The 11,300-nt window shown below is 53.8% G+C and overlaps 1 protein-coding gene across 2 annotated transcripts; it reads left to right on the top strand.

The window, feature by feature from the left end:
• The first annotated feature begins 468 nt into the window (after positions 1-468).
• On the top strand, positions 469-9,550 carry LOC127059037 (uncharacterized). Of its 2 annotated transcripts, XM_050969675.1 has the most exons (4): positions 493-536; positions 5,936-6,030; positions 7,456-8,728; positions 9,336-9,550. In XM_050969675.1, the coding sequence occupies exons 3-4, from the start codon at positions 7,463-7,465 to the stop codon at positions 9,489-9,491; spliced, it is 1,422 nt and encodes a 473-aa protein (XP_050825632.1). In that variant the 5' UTR covers positions 493-536; positions 5,936-6,030; positions 7,456-7,462; the 3' UTR covers positions 9,492-9,550. The 2 variants fall into 2 exon arrangements, with proteins under 2 accessions (XP_050825633.1, XP_050825632.1); XM_050969676.1 differs by lacking the exon at positions 5,936-6,030 and having other exon boundaries at positions 469-536.
• The last annotated feature ends 1,750 nt before the right edge of the window (positions 9,551-11,300 follow it).

The following is an 11,300-nucleotide window of genomic DNA, read 5'->3' as shown; positions in this document are numbered from 1 at the left end:
AGGAGCAGGAGCCGGAGCCATGGGCCAATGCTCTAAGCAGCCACCCACCTGCTGCTGGTGCTGGGCTTGAGGGCTGTCTGCTGACTCCTGCTCTCTCTCCGGCAGGGCAGCTAATCAGCCAGCCTGCCAGGCCAGCTGTCCTCCTTAGGCGGCCCAGACGCTGGCTGCGCTGCAGGCCCTGATTCCTGACAGGCAAAACGTGGCCCCCAGGGACCTGCCTGGAATTGTAGAAAACTTGATTTGCCAGGCCTAGGACACTTTCAGCCCTGGGTCAGGACTGGGGTACCCAGGAGTACCATTCCCCTCCCCCTGAATCCTGCACTCCTCCCCCACTGCCTGGGGCTGGGCATGATAGGCTACAGAGCTGGTGCTTAGAGATCCCAGTGTTTGCAGCATGTCTGAACTTGCTGTTTCCATGGTGAGGTAGGTTTGTGAATCCTGCCTCTCCTCCATGGCACAGAGCAAAGGGCTCAGTGCAGCAGAACCCAGCTCCAGCACTTCCTTCCCTCTGCCAGCGGCTGCCTTTCCCAGAGCTGGTAAGTTTTCAGCTTCAGAGAGGAACTGGCTTTGTAGGGGAGGAGACAGGGGATGTGGAAGGATGAGAGAGGAGCAGTGGAGGGGAATGCAGGGGAAGCACAGATGGTCCACATTGAAGAGATCTGTTAGTTTATTGTATTGACAGCATTTCCACAGCACTTATCTCTGGGGCATCTGGCTGTTAGCTGCATCCACCTAGAGGCCTGGCCAGGCATGGCCCCTACAGGACATTTTCTAGCCAGTCCAGTGCTTGGGAAACACAGACACAGCCTAATAGACTCATAGACTTTAAGGTCAGAAGGGACCATTATGATCATCTAGTCTGACCTCCTGCACAATGCAGGCCACAGAATCTCACCCACCAACTTCTGTAACAAACCCCTAACCTATATCTGAGCTATTGAAGTCCTCAAATCGTGGTTTAAAGACTTCAAGGTGCAGAGCATCCTCCAGCAAGTGACTCGTGCCCCACGCTGCAGAGGAAGGCAAACCTCCCTCAGGGACTCTGCCAATCTGCCCTGGAGGAAAATTCCTTCCCAACCCCAAATATGGCGATCAGCTAAACCCTGAGCATGTGGGCAAGACTCACCAGCCAGCACCCAGGAGAGAATTCTCTGTAGTAACTCAGACCCCACCCCATCTAACATCCCATTGGGCATATTTACCGCTAATAGTCAAAGATCAATTAATTGCCAAAATTAGGCTATCCCATCATACCACTCCCTCCATAAACTTTTCAAGCTTAGTCTTAAAGCCAGATATGTCTTTTGCCCCCACTGCTCCTCTTGGAAGGCTGTTCCAGAACTTCACTCCTCTAATGGTTAGAAACCGTCATCTAATTTCAAGTCCAACCTTCCTGATGGCCAGTTTATATCCATTTGTTCTTGTGTCCATGTTAGTACTAAGCTTAAATAATTCCTCTCCCTCCCTGGTATTTATTCCTCTGGTATATAATGCAGTTCACCCTCAAAATGCAGTTCCCAATATTCATTTCACAACAGCTCCCAACCAAGCCAGCCTCTCCTCACTTGGGCTTCATGCCCTTTCCAGATGTGCAGCCTGTCTTCACACCCCACCAAGCCCCAGTGGCACATTCCAAGATAGAGCAGAAATCCCCCCAGACTTGCTCTGCATTTGGCTCTTCTCAGCATTCCCAGGCCCAGATGTTCCAGGCACTTTTGATGATCAGGGACCCAGAATTTAACCTCATTCCAGGTGCAGCCCACCAGCACTGTGACTTCTGGGCTCTCTTAGGTGATGGTGCCTTTGTGCATTCAGACCTAAACTGCCCAGACCTTGCAGCTATACCCCACTGCACATCTGCATCTAATTCCCTCCTCAACTGCCTGCTTGTTCTCAGCCATTCCTGCTCCCCAGTGATCCCGGGAATGGATTAGGGTTTGGGTGCTCCCCCCACCCCGATTTATTAGCTGAATCTTTCTTGATGTCCCTCAGCTCCTCTCTTGGTGCCCATCACTCGTGTCTGAATCCCTTCCTGCCCCCAGCACCTTTTGTTCCCTGGCACTCACAGCTCCTCCCAGTTTAATTTAATCTGAAGTGTCAGGTGAGAGTAGCTTGCTCCTCCTCCCACCAGCTCGTTAGTGAAATCAGCTCAGACAATACTGATCCACACCATTATATTTCTGAACCCAGCAGAGAAGGAGATTGACCTAGGGTATGGCTACACTTGCTGGCAGCGCTTTGAAGTTTTGAGTGTGGTCGCAGCGCTAGTGCTGGGTGAGAGCTCTCCCAGCGCTGCACGTACTCCACATCCTCTACGGGTGTAGCTTGCAGTGCTGGTAGCCGTGCTCCCAGCGCTGCAGCACTGTTTACACTGAGGCTTTACAGCGCTGTATCTTGCAGGCTCAGGGGGGGTGTTTTTTTCACACCCCTGAGTGCCAAAGTTGCAGTGCTGTAAAGTGCCAGTGTAGCCATGGCCCTAGACAGAGCAGACAAACCTAGCTGTGTACTGTGATTGCTTGACTCTTCTTGCAGCTCTCTGAAGCCAACAGGAAAGGGAGGCTTTGAACTGGGGAGGGGGAGTGCTCGAACATTTAAAGGGACAGGGCATCACACACAACCTTTTCCACAACCCACCCTCTGCACACACTACAGACACCTAGATCTTTGATAAATGGCTACAGGCTCCATTCTACAGATGTGAAATTGCCACAGAATCCCACTCTGCTGCATAACAGTGGTCCAGCATCTAGTCTTTCATTTAAAAGAATAGCATTTCTAGTCTGTGCGCGCACAAAAAGACAGTGAAACATGAACAGTGTAACTGATGCAGTCTTCACAGAGACCAGTGACCTGCCCTAGGGTGACCAGATGTCCAGATTTTATAGAGACAGTCTCCATATTTGGGGCTTTTTCTTATACAGGCACCTATTACCCCCACTCTGTCCCAATTTTTCATACTTGCTGTCTGGTCACCCTACCTGCCCCATTCATCTCAATAGCATGTTAGACTGAACCATAATGATAACAATGAAAGTATCAGCATAGTCAACAGCTTATCCATTTAAGAAGGGACACCTAGTTAATGCAATTACCCCATAATCTCAAACTGTCACCTGTGCCTCAAAGACCTGCTGCTCCCAACCCAGCTGGAAAAAACCCTCTTCTGTCCCTGCCAGGTATTTCTGCATTCTCAAAACAAAATTCTGCAGCCAGTTGAAAAACTGAAAATTTATGGAAACTATCGGGTATTGTTGACAACAAAAAGGTCTGGGTTCAATTTTCCAGGGGTTCTTCCTAGAGGCTTAAATAATACTGACTTAGAGGGGGGCTTTACTCACTGCTGGGATGACACCTCCGCCTGGTGGCTCTGGGGAATAGCTCAAAGCCAAGGAAGGCCCCTTTCCTGAGTCACACAGCATCCCTCAGCCCAGGAGCTTCTGCGGCCTCTTCGTGACTCACCCTCTGGCCAGGTCGCTAAGTGGGCTCCCCTTCCAGGGCAGTCTTTCAAAATCTCTTCTATCCACACAGTCAGCATCTGTCCTCACACCCACTGCCCTGAGCCTGTCACTCCAGCAGTCTTCCTGCTCGCTGTCCTCAAACAGGCCCACTCTGCAGTGGCTGGTAGGGGAGCCCAGGCCCACACTCTGATCTGGGTGCCAGGGCCCTGCAGTGAACAGTTCAGATCTGCATCTCCACCATCATACTGGTCTCACCCCTGCAGTCCTTCCTCCTGGGCAGCTTCCTTCTCCCTCAACTCAGGGAGGAGAACTGCTACCTTCCACCTGGCTTTGGAGAAGCCCAACCTTTTCCCTCACAGGTAAGTCTTTGTCTAATTAGTTCCTCTAGATCATCTCCCCTCTTTGTAGCCTAATTAGCGGCTGAGGCCCAGTGGGCCCCATTCAGCCCTCTCAGGGACAGTGTGGGGAGTACACCTCATCACAGCTGGTCTCCCCACAAATCTGGGAAACAATATATACCCCATGGGCACCTTTGAGAGGCGCTATTCCCTTACTCACAAGCACTGAGTCCAGGGATTTAAAATAAAGAGACATTTTAGGGAGACTAACAAGAGGGGCAACAGAAAGAATGTGGGAAAAGCAGCAGTTAATAAATTAGCAATATTAGGTAAACTCTCCATCCTACTGCATAGCATCTGAACAATAACCCCAACCTGAGTTTTCTGGCACCTGTGCGCTGTTGTTTTCTGGCCAGTTCCCTCCTCCCCAGCTCCCTTGCTCACAGATTGTTGTCCTGGGTTGGTAAAACTGAAGGAATATAACAGGGCAGTGCTGCATGGGCTGCTTCAGGGGCTCTCTCATCTGTCCCATCAGGAGTGATTTCAGCTTTAATTGCTTACTAGGAAAGCCCACATTCCAATGCCTTAGTTAGGGTACTCTCTCCCTATGGCTTCAGCCCAGCCGGCCATCCCCCAGTCGTGTACCTTTATTTTGCAGCACGCTTAGCTCCTCAGAAAACAAACAGCTGATCACCCACAGATGCCGTAGCACCAGCCAGATACACTCACCCACTACTAAAAATCTCTTCACTTTTCCTCTTTGCCCTTTCCAGGCTCCCGTACCCCAGTGGTTCTCAGCCAGAAGTCTGGGGCCCCCTGGGCTGCCACAAGCAGGTTTTAGGGGGTCCACCAAGCAGGGCCATCCTTAGAGTTGCTGGGGCCCAGGGCAGAAATTCAAAGCCCCATTGCCTGAAGCCCAGGACCCTACCACCCAGGGCTGAAGCCAAAGCCTGAGCAATGTAGCTGCATGAGGCCCCAGGTAGTTACCCTGCTTGCTACCCCCTAACACCAGCCTAAGCTTTGATATGCAGAAAACCAGCTATTGTAGCACAGGGGGGCCATGAACGTTTTATAGCATGTTGGTGGGCCTCAAAAGGAAAAAAGTTGATCACATCTGCCTCACCCAACTGTTCCTGACTACGGTCGGTCGTGGTGTTGATCTCTTGTCCCTTCATTTCCCAACAAGCTCAATAGCACTTTATTGCCCCCAAACTCAAAACTTAATTGTATTTTAAGCAGAATGCCCCAAACTGTGACATAACTGAAATGCAAATAGGCCCTGGCTCATTCTCTCATTTCCCCAGGCTCAATAACAGCTGCCAGCAGAAAGCTCCCTGCCTGTCTGGAGCTCACCTGCAGCTCTGGGCTGCTCTGCTCCCTATTCACCAAGAGATATCACTACCAAGCTGCCTATGAGTGCAACTGTGGGATGTGGTTGCTTGGGGAGAGGGGAGGGCTTAACAGCCCTGGGACTCACTTCTGGTTTATGTCTTGTGTGCCTAAAAACTCATGCTTCAGGGTTACAGCTAGTCACGTGCAGGAGTCAGGAAGGGATTTTCCCCTAGCGTATTCTGGAAAGGCTTTTTAATCTCCTTGGGGAGGGCCAGGGCTCTGAGATGGCACCGAGCACACTCTCTCAGGGGCTTGGCTGGCTGGCTCCTGCTCACATGTTCAGGCTCTAACTGACCACCAAATGTGGGGGCAGGAAGGAATTTCCACCAGGTCAGATTTGCAGGGACCTTCTGTTTTTTTCACTATCCTCTGCAGTGTGTGGGTGCAGGTCATTTGCCAGGATTATCTAATCATTTACCTAACATTGCAGGGTCCTTGGTTCCTGATGTCCCTCGGTCCCTCCTGTTTGTAAAGTCTAGTCTCCTATGGGCTGCAATACTTTGGTCTAATTTAAGTTGTTAGTGTGTGGGTGCTGGGTAAGATCTGTGAGACCCAGGAAGTCAGTCTAGAATGATCTGCTGGTCCCTTCGGGCCTGTGCTCTACGGCTCTCTAGGGGGTCAGGCCCCAGGACTAACGGCTTACCAGTAAAATGATGTTTAACTGGATGTTGAAGTAGAGAAGACAAGGCCTGGCTCTGGCTGAAGCCTATTTTCCTGTTTCATTGCATAAATACTTCATATCTGTAGTTTAGCTCAGGCTGCCACTGAATTTCCAGCCTGCTGCAAGAGAGCACAGACGCCTGAGATCATGCTTGCTGCAGCTGCCTTCCCGCACAGCACAGGTGAGCTATTTCCTGAGGCCGGGCCCCAATTTCCGCACAAGCAGCACATCAGTATCAATACCCAACGGATTTAACACACACGTCCAACATGTGCCCTATGAACGCATTAAACACAGCAATGTTTTGCCAGCTCCTGCTTGCTCTGTAACAGGCAGGTGTGGGTTACACACCACTGCTATTCTCACCTGCCATTCAGCGCTTAACGTGGTCTGGAAAAATGGAGGGGGGTGTATATGACTAGCACAGTCCCACATCTGCGCATCCCCATGTCCCCCCGGCCAGGAATCAATCCTGTCCCCCAGCCATCACATCAATCCCCCCACACTTCTCACCTCTGCTCCTCCTAGGGATCTTCACCCTGCTCTCCCAGGCTGGGGTGAGGGAGTCTGCAGAGGGGTCCCCTCTGCCCCTTCCCAGCTGGGCGCTGCGGGGAGGGAGGGGCAGGAGGAGAGGGCCATCCTTCGTTCTCACAGGAGGGGGGAGCGGGGAGAGACTCTACCTGCTCCCTGCAGCAGACCCGGGGCCGTGAGTGGGGAAAGAAGCCAACCAGAAATAATCTTTTTGGTACAAGGTTTAAGTCTCCATCCTTTGCAGCAGTGGCCATCTCTCTTTCATGTCACCGTTCAGGACTGCTGTGATTGAAACCCTGGTCCTGTGCTTCCAGACAGCTCTCATCTGCGCAGATAAAATGCCTGGTCGTACTGTTGGGAAGTCATTTGTGAAGAGGTTGAAAGGTGTCAGAGCCCTGAGGTAGACCCTTGTTTTGGGACCTTCATATGCTGGTGTTTGTCCAAGAGAAGCTTGGAATCTGTGGCCTCTCGGCCGCAGCTCTATAGCCCTGAGAGCCCAGTGACAGTATGTACAGGAGGCCGGTGTGCCACATTGTGTCACATGCAGCTGTAAGAATTATGAATTCTGCTTGGCCTGGCTGCCATGCTCGCTGTGGGGGTGAGTGCCAGCCCATGATCACAGGTACTGCAGTTTGATCTGAAACTTGCCTGAGCTACACACCAGAGATCATCAGCAGTGGAGCACATCGATGAAGGCTGAGTACATGCAGCTGAGCTAAGAGAGGGCACAGCAACTTGTTCACCGTCGATGGTCTCTCTTTCTCCCCAGTTTTGGCCAGGCTGTTACTTTTGTTCTGCGCCAGATCATATGTATTTGATTTGCCTGGATAATGCTAGATAGAAAGATGGCTATTGGCTAGCCTAGCGCTTCTCCCTTCCCAGGTTGCTGCTCAGTGCAAAGTACCCACTGACCAGCAGCTGCATCATGTATTTTCTCCGATGGTCCTTGCTACTTGCCCACCTTTCAGCTGCTCACTGGCTGCAGTGGGGTCTGTGGGGTTGGCTCTGGGGGCCAAAGTGGTGCATGCTCAGCTCACATTTCTCCACCTCCTTTCTGCCATCTCAGGTCACCCAGGTCATCCATGGAAACCTTGTATTCTGCCCTCCAGGACGAGATCTGTGCCTTCGAGGCACACGTGCAGAGCTGCCAGAAAGACTTTGACCTGCACACGCTTTACAATGTGCTGCTGCTGCTGCTCCCCGGGAGCCCGACCTGGGAGGTGAAAAGCCTGGAGCAGCTAGAAAAGCTTGTTGAGGGCAGGGCCTGGCCAGGCCAGGACACCGTGAAAATTACAGGCAGCGCTGAGAGTTGTGATGTCCCTGGCTATGTCGCCTGGCTTGGCTCCTACCTGGGGTACTTAAATACTTTAAAAGAGACGTTTGATGCCAAGGTCGTATTCCCTTTGTGTGAGCACCTGTATGTCCACGAGGAGCTGGATGCCGGGGCTGAGCGCCGGTCTCCTGTGGGTTCCCACAACGGATCTGGTGCTGGGCACAGCGGGGAGAAGAGGCCCCATACTGTGACCTCCATCACAGATATCGCCAAGAAACTGTTTGCCGTCAGGAGGAAGTGGGCCTTGCTGCTCAACCGGGGGGTGATTGACGACCGGGTCTTCAGCCCCCAGAGCCTGTGCACCCTGCGGGGCTTTGCCAACACTGGCCCCATCGTGAAGGTTCTGAGGCTGGTTCCTGACATCTTTCACAAGAGCTTGGCCATGGCGGCGCTTGCCAGCCAGTGGCTCAGTCTCCATGGAAGCAGATACAGCATCTTCCAGCTGCTGTCAGAGCCGGGCCAGGAGAAGGGCGAGCGTAGAACTGGGCTGGCTGCTGGCACCTCTGAGCCCTGGAGGAATGGAGTGGCCATCAGCCTCCCTGAGTCTGCCAGTGGCTGCAGCAGTTTCTCAGGAGGCCGGGTACCTCCCAGACCCAGGAGAAGCAGCAGCAGCTGCAGCTCCCATGATGGAGGTGGCTGGCTGGGCAGCGTCAGTGCGACGCAAACCAAGCTGCGGGAGAGTCGAGAGGAGCTGATGGCCCTGCTCTGGCGAGTGGAACGAGCTGGAGTGCTGGAAACTCAGCTGCACGAGCTAACCCAGAGCATCTCCAGGCTGCAGCTGGAGCAGCAAGACACAAGGCGCAAGCTGGACGTTTTCCAGCAGAGGCTGGAGCAGGCAGACTGGGACGTGCCTGACAGCATACCGCTGCTTAGAAGCCAGTGCCAGGCAACGCTCAGAGAGCTGGAGGACCAGGGGCGGCACATGGAGCTGGAGAAGTATCGTAAGAGCATCTTGCAGAGTGACTGGCTGCTGGAGCTGGAGCTCAGACCAGGTCTTATTCGGCAGCTTGATGCAGTAAGAGGCTTAGCTGCTGTCATGGGTCACGAATCTCATCCCTGAATGGTGTGCGGGTGATGCCACATTTTGGAGTGTCAGGTGCATTCCCCCCCCGCACACACAGTGAGGGCGTGGGCCTGTTTTTGGTGTGGGGGCCTCTGGGTGTCTGTGGGCCTGAGAGTGTGAGTGAGCGTGTGTGTGTGAGAAGGGGTGTGGGGTGTCTGTGGGCCTGAGAGTGTGAGAGAATGGGCCAGGGGTGTGTGTGGGCCTGAGCCTCCGAGTGAGCATATGTACATGAGAAAGAGGCCCTGGGATGTGTGTGTGCACACACGCAAATTGATGAACATGGGCTTGTGGATGCAAATGGCCACGTGGGACCCAAGGGAGAGACTGATAGCCAGTGTATGGATCTCAGGCCAGCTGAGACTGAGGGCAGCAGGAGGGACCAGGGACAGGGCCATCTAGTAGGAGAATGGGGCTCCCGCAAGGGGTGGGGGAGGATTCTCAGGACAGATGTGGCAGCTAGAGTGGAATCCTCAAATCCTCTGCCACGCGGCCTGTATGGCCAGACCCCGCTGACAGTACAGGGGCCAGCGCATGAGTGATGCCTTCTCCTCTTCCCCAGTTGCAGCAGCGCTGCAGAGAGCTGGAGCAGTCGCTACAGGCCAAGGACCAGGCCGCACTACAGCATCTCCTGCCAGCAAGTAGGACAGACTCTGCTTCCCTGTGTGACTCAGGGCATTGCTCCACCGTGTCTCCCATGCCGACAAATAAAGCCTGAGTCCTGCCCTCAGGGAGGGACAATGGCAGGAGGGACTGGACCCTGTTTTGCTGCCTCTGTTAATTGATAGACTCAGTGATGAGCTGCCAAAATCTTAACAACCGGCTCTGTGTACAAAGTTCTGGTTTAAGGGATGTGCCACGGTATGTATTTTTTGTACCAGTAGGGTTACCATACATCGGTATTTTCCCGAGAGGAAGTGGGTTAACAACCGATTCTAAAACCGCTTCAGAATTTAAGAACCGGTTCACATGAACTGGCGTGGACCGGCTCCAGCTTGCCACTGGATAGACTCTGTGTGCATGTGTATGTGCAATGCTCAACGTACATACGTGTGCCTGCGTGTCTGTCCCACTGCCCTCTGCTAGTTGGAGTCTGACCTGCAGCTCTGACCTGCCTTCCAGGGGTGGGAGCCCCACAGCTGCTGCTGCCAGCGGCTCTTGCCTCTCTGAGATTTGGGGGCACATCTTTCAGGAACAGAAGTTAAACCTGGAAAGTGAGAGCAGGAGGGACTCAGCTCCCTTACCTGTGACTGCAAGGAATCGCGGCATCTGCCCAGCAGAGTCCAGGCCCCCAGGCCAGCTCAGTATTGCTGAGGCCAAAAGCCTTGAGCAGCGAACATCCCCGTCCCCAGCCGTGTATGGCTCAATTTATCCTGCCTGGCAGTGTCCCTGCCGTCCAAACACTCAGCCTACATGCCACCTGGGACCCCCAGCAGCAGCTCTAGACTCTGCCGCCAGAGGGGTCAGAAAATGCACCCAGGATGCTGTGTAATGACAACAGTATTTCCAGGTAACCCCTGTGGGGTGTCTGTGCTGTGTCCAGCTGAGGCCACAAGCTGTTCCAGTTCCCCGGGGACCAGCCGAGGGCTGGAGCTATCCATATTAAATGCCATGAGCAAAGGCCTGGGCCAGCTCAGCCCTAGGGCCCCCAGAGCACCCTGCTAGGAATCTTTGCCCCCCCCCTCCCATTGCTTCCCCGTGACCCCAGACAGCATGAGTTAAAATGGCGTCCTCTGCGCAGCGTGACTTTGCATGCACAGTATCGGTATGCATCGGGTCATGCCACATGGAGGACACTAGTTAGGAGCCCAAAATGGCATCCTCTGTGCACTTGGGCTTCCACAGCCCTGCCACGGATGGAACGACCCACTTGGGGCCACGACCCAGACTTTGGGAACTGCTCTGCTTATGCCTATGAGCCAGCTGACCACGTCTCAGGCCCAGCTTGGCCAGGCTGAGACTCGCACGTTTGTGGAGTTTACATCCTTGTCCTGGGCACTGAATTCTGCTGCATGAATCTGGGGTAGCTGGAGACTGGGCAGCCACTCCCATTACCCCAGGGACCAGTCACTTCTGCTGTAGGCAAGATTCCCCTGTAACTCCAAGCAGTTCAGCACCATGGCAGAGATGCAGGGGATGGGAGAGTGCGAGCAGCTGCCTTTTCATAGGTGCTCCCCCACCCCTCCAGCAAGGGTTGGGCCAGGCTCTACAAACAAGGGTAAAGCCAGGCCCGGGAGGAGAAAACTGAGATGGGGCGGGGAAGGGACTCAGCCAAGGCATACAGGGCAGAGCTCGATTAGAACCAGGCGTCCCGCTGACCCCTGCTCTAACCTCGAGACTGAGTGCACAGAGCCAGCTGAAAGGGAGCCTGCTTCATGTAGGGCTGCCAGCCAGGAGACTCAGCTGGGTAGGGCCTGCGGGCTCCTCTTTGCCATGGAGCTGGGGGCAGTGAGAACCTTCGCTCTGTGGGGCTTCCCCCAGCCCTGCTCTTCTCACCCTTTCCCCATTTTCTGAGTGGCACCAATGG

Source organism: Gopherus flavomarginatus, chromosome 10 (assembly GCF_025201925.1).
Source record: "Gopherus flavomarginatus isolate rGopFla2 chromosome 10, rGopFla2.mat.asm, whole genome shotgun sequence".
In the NCBI taxonomy this organism is placed as follows: domain Eukaryota; kingdom Metazoa; phylum Chordata; order Testudines; family Testudinidae; genus Gopherus; species Gopherus flavomarginatus.
Note: the sequence above shows the minus strand (reverse complement) of the source record. Positions and strands in the feature narration are given on the sequence as shown.

What these genes read in the sequence shown, in the direction of transcription:
- LOC127059037 (XM_050969676.1), top strand. Translation starts at nt 7,463, where the DNA reads ATGGAAACCTTGTATTCTGCCCTCCAGGACGAGATCTGTGCCTTCGAG. An exon ending in TTATTCGGCAGCTTGATGCA is followed by an intron (nt 8,729 to 9,335) that starts GTAAGAGGCTTA and finishes CCTCTTCCCCAG; the next exon opens with TTGCAGCAGCGCTGCAGAGA.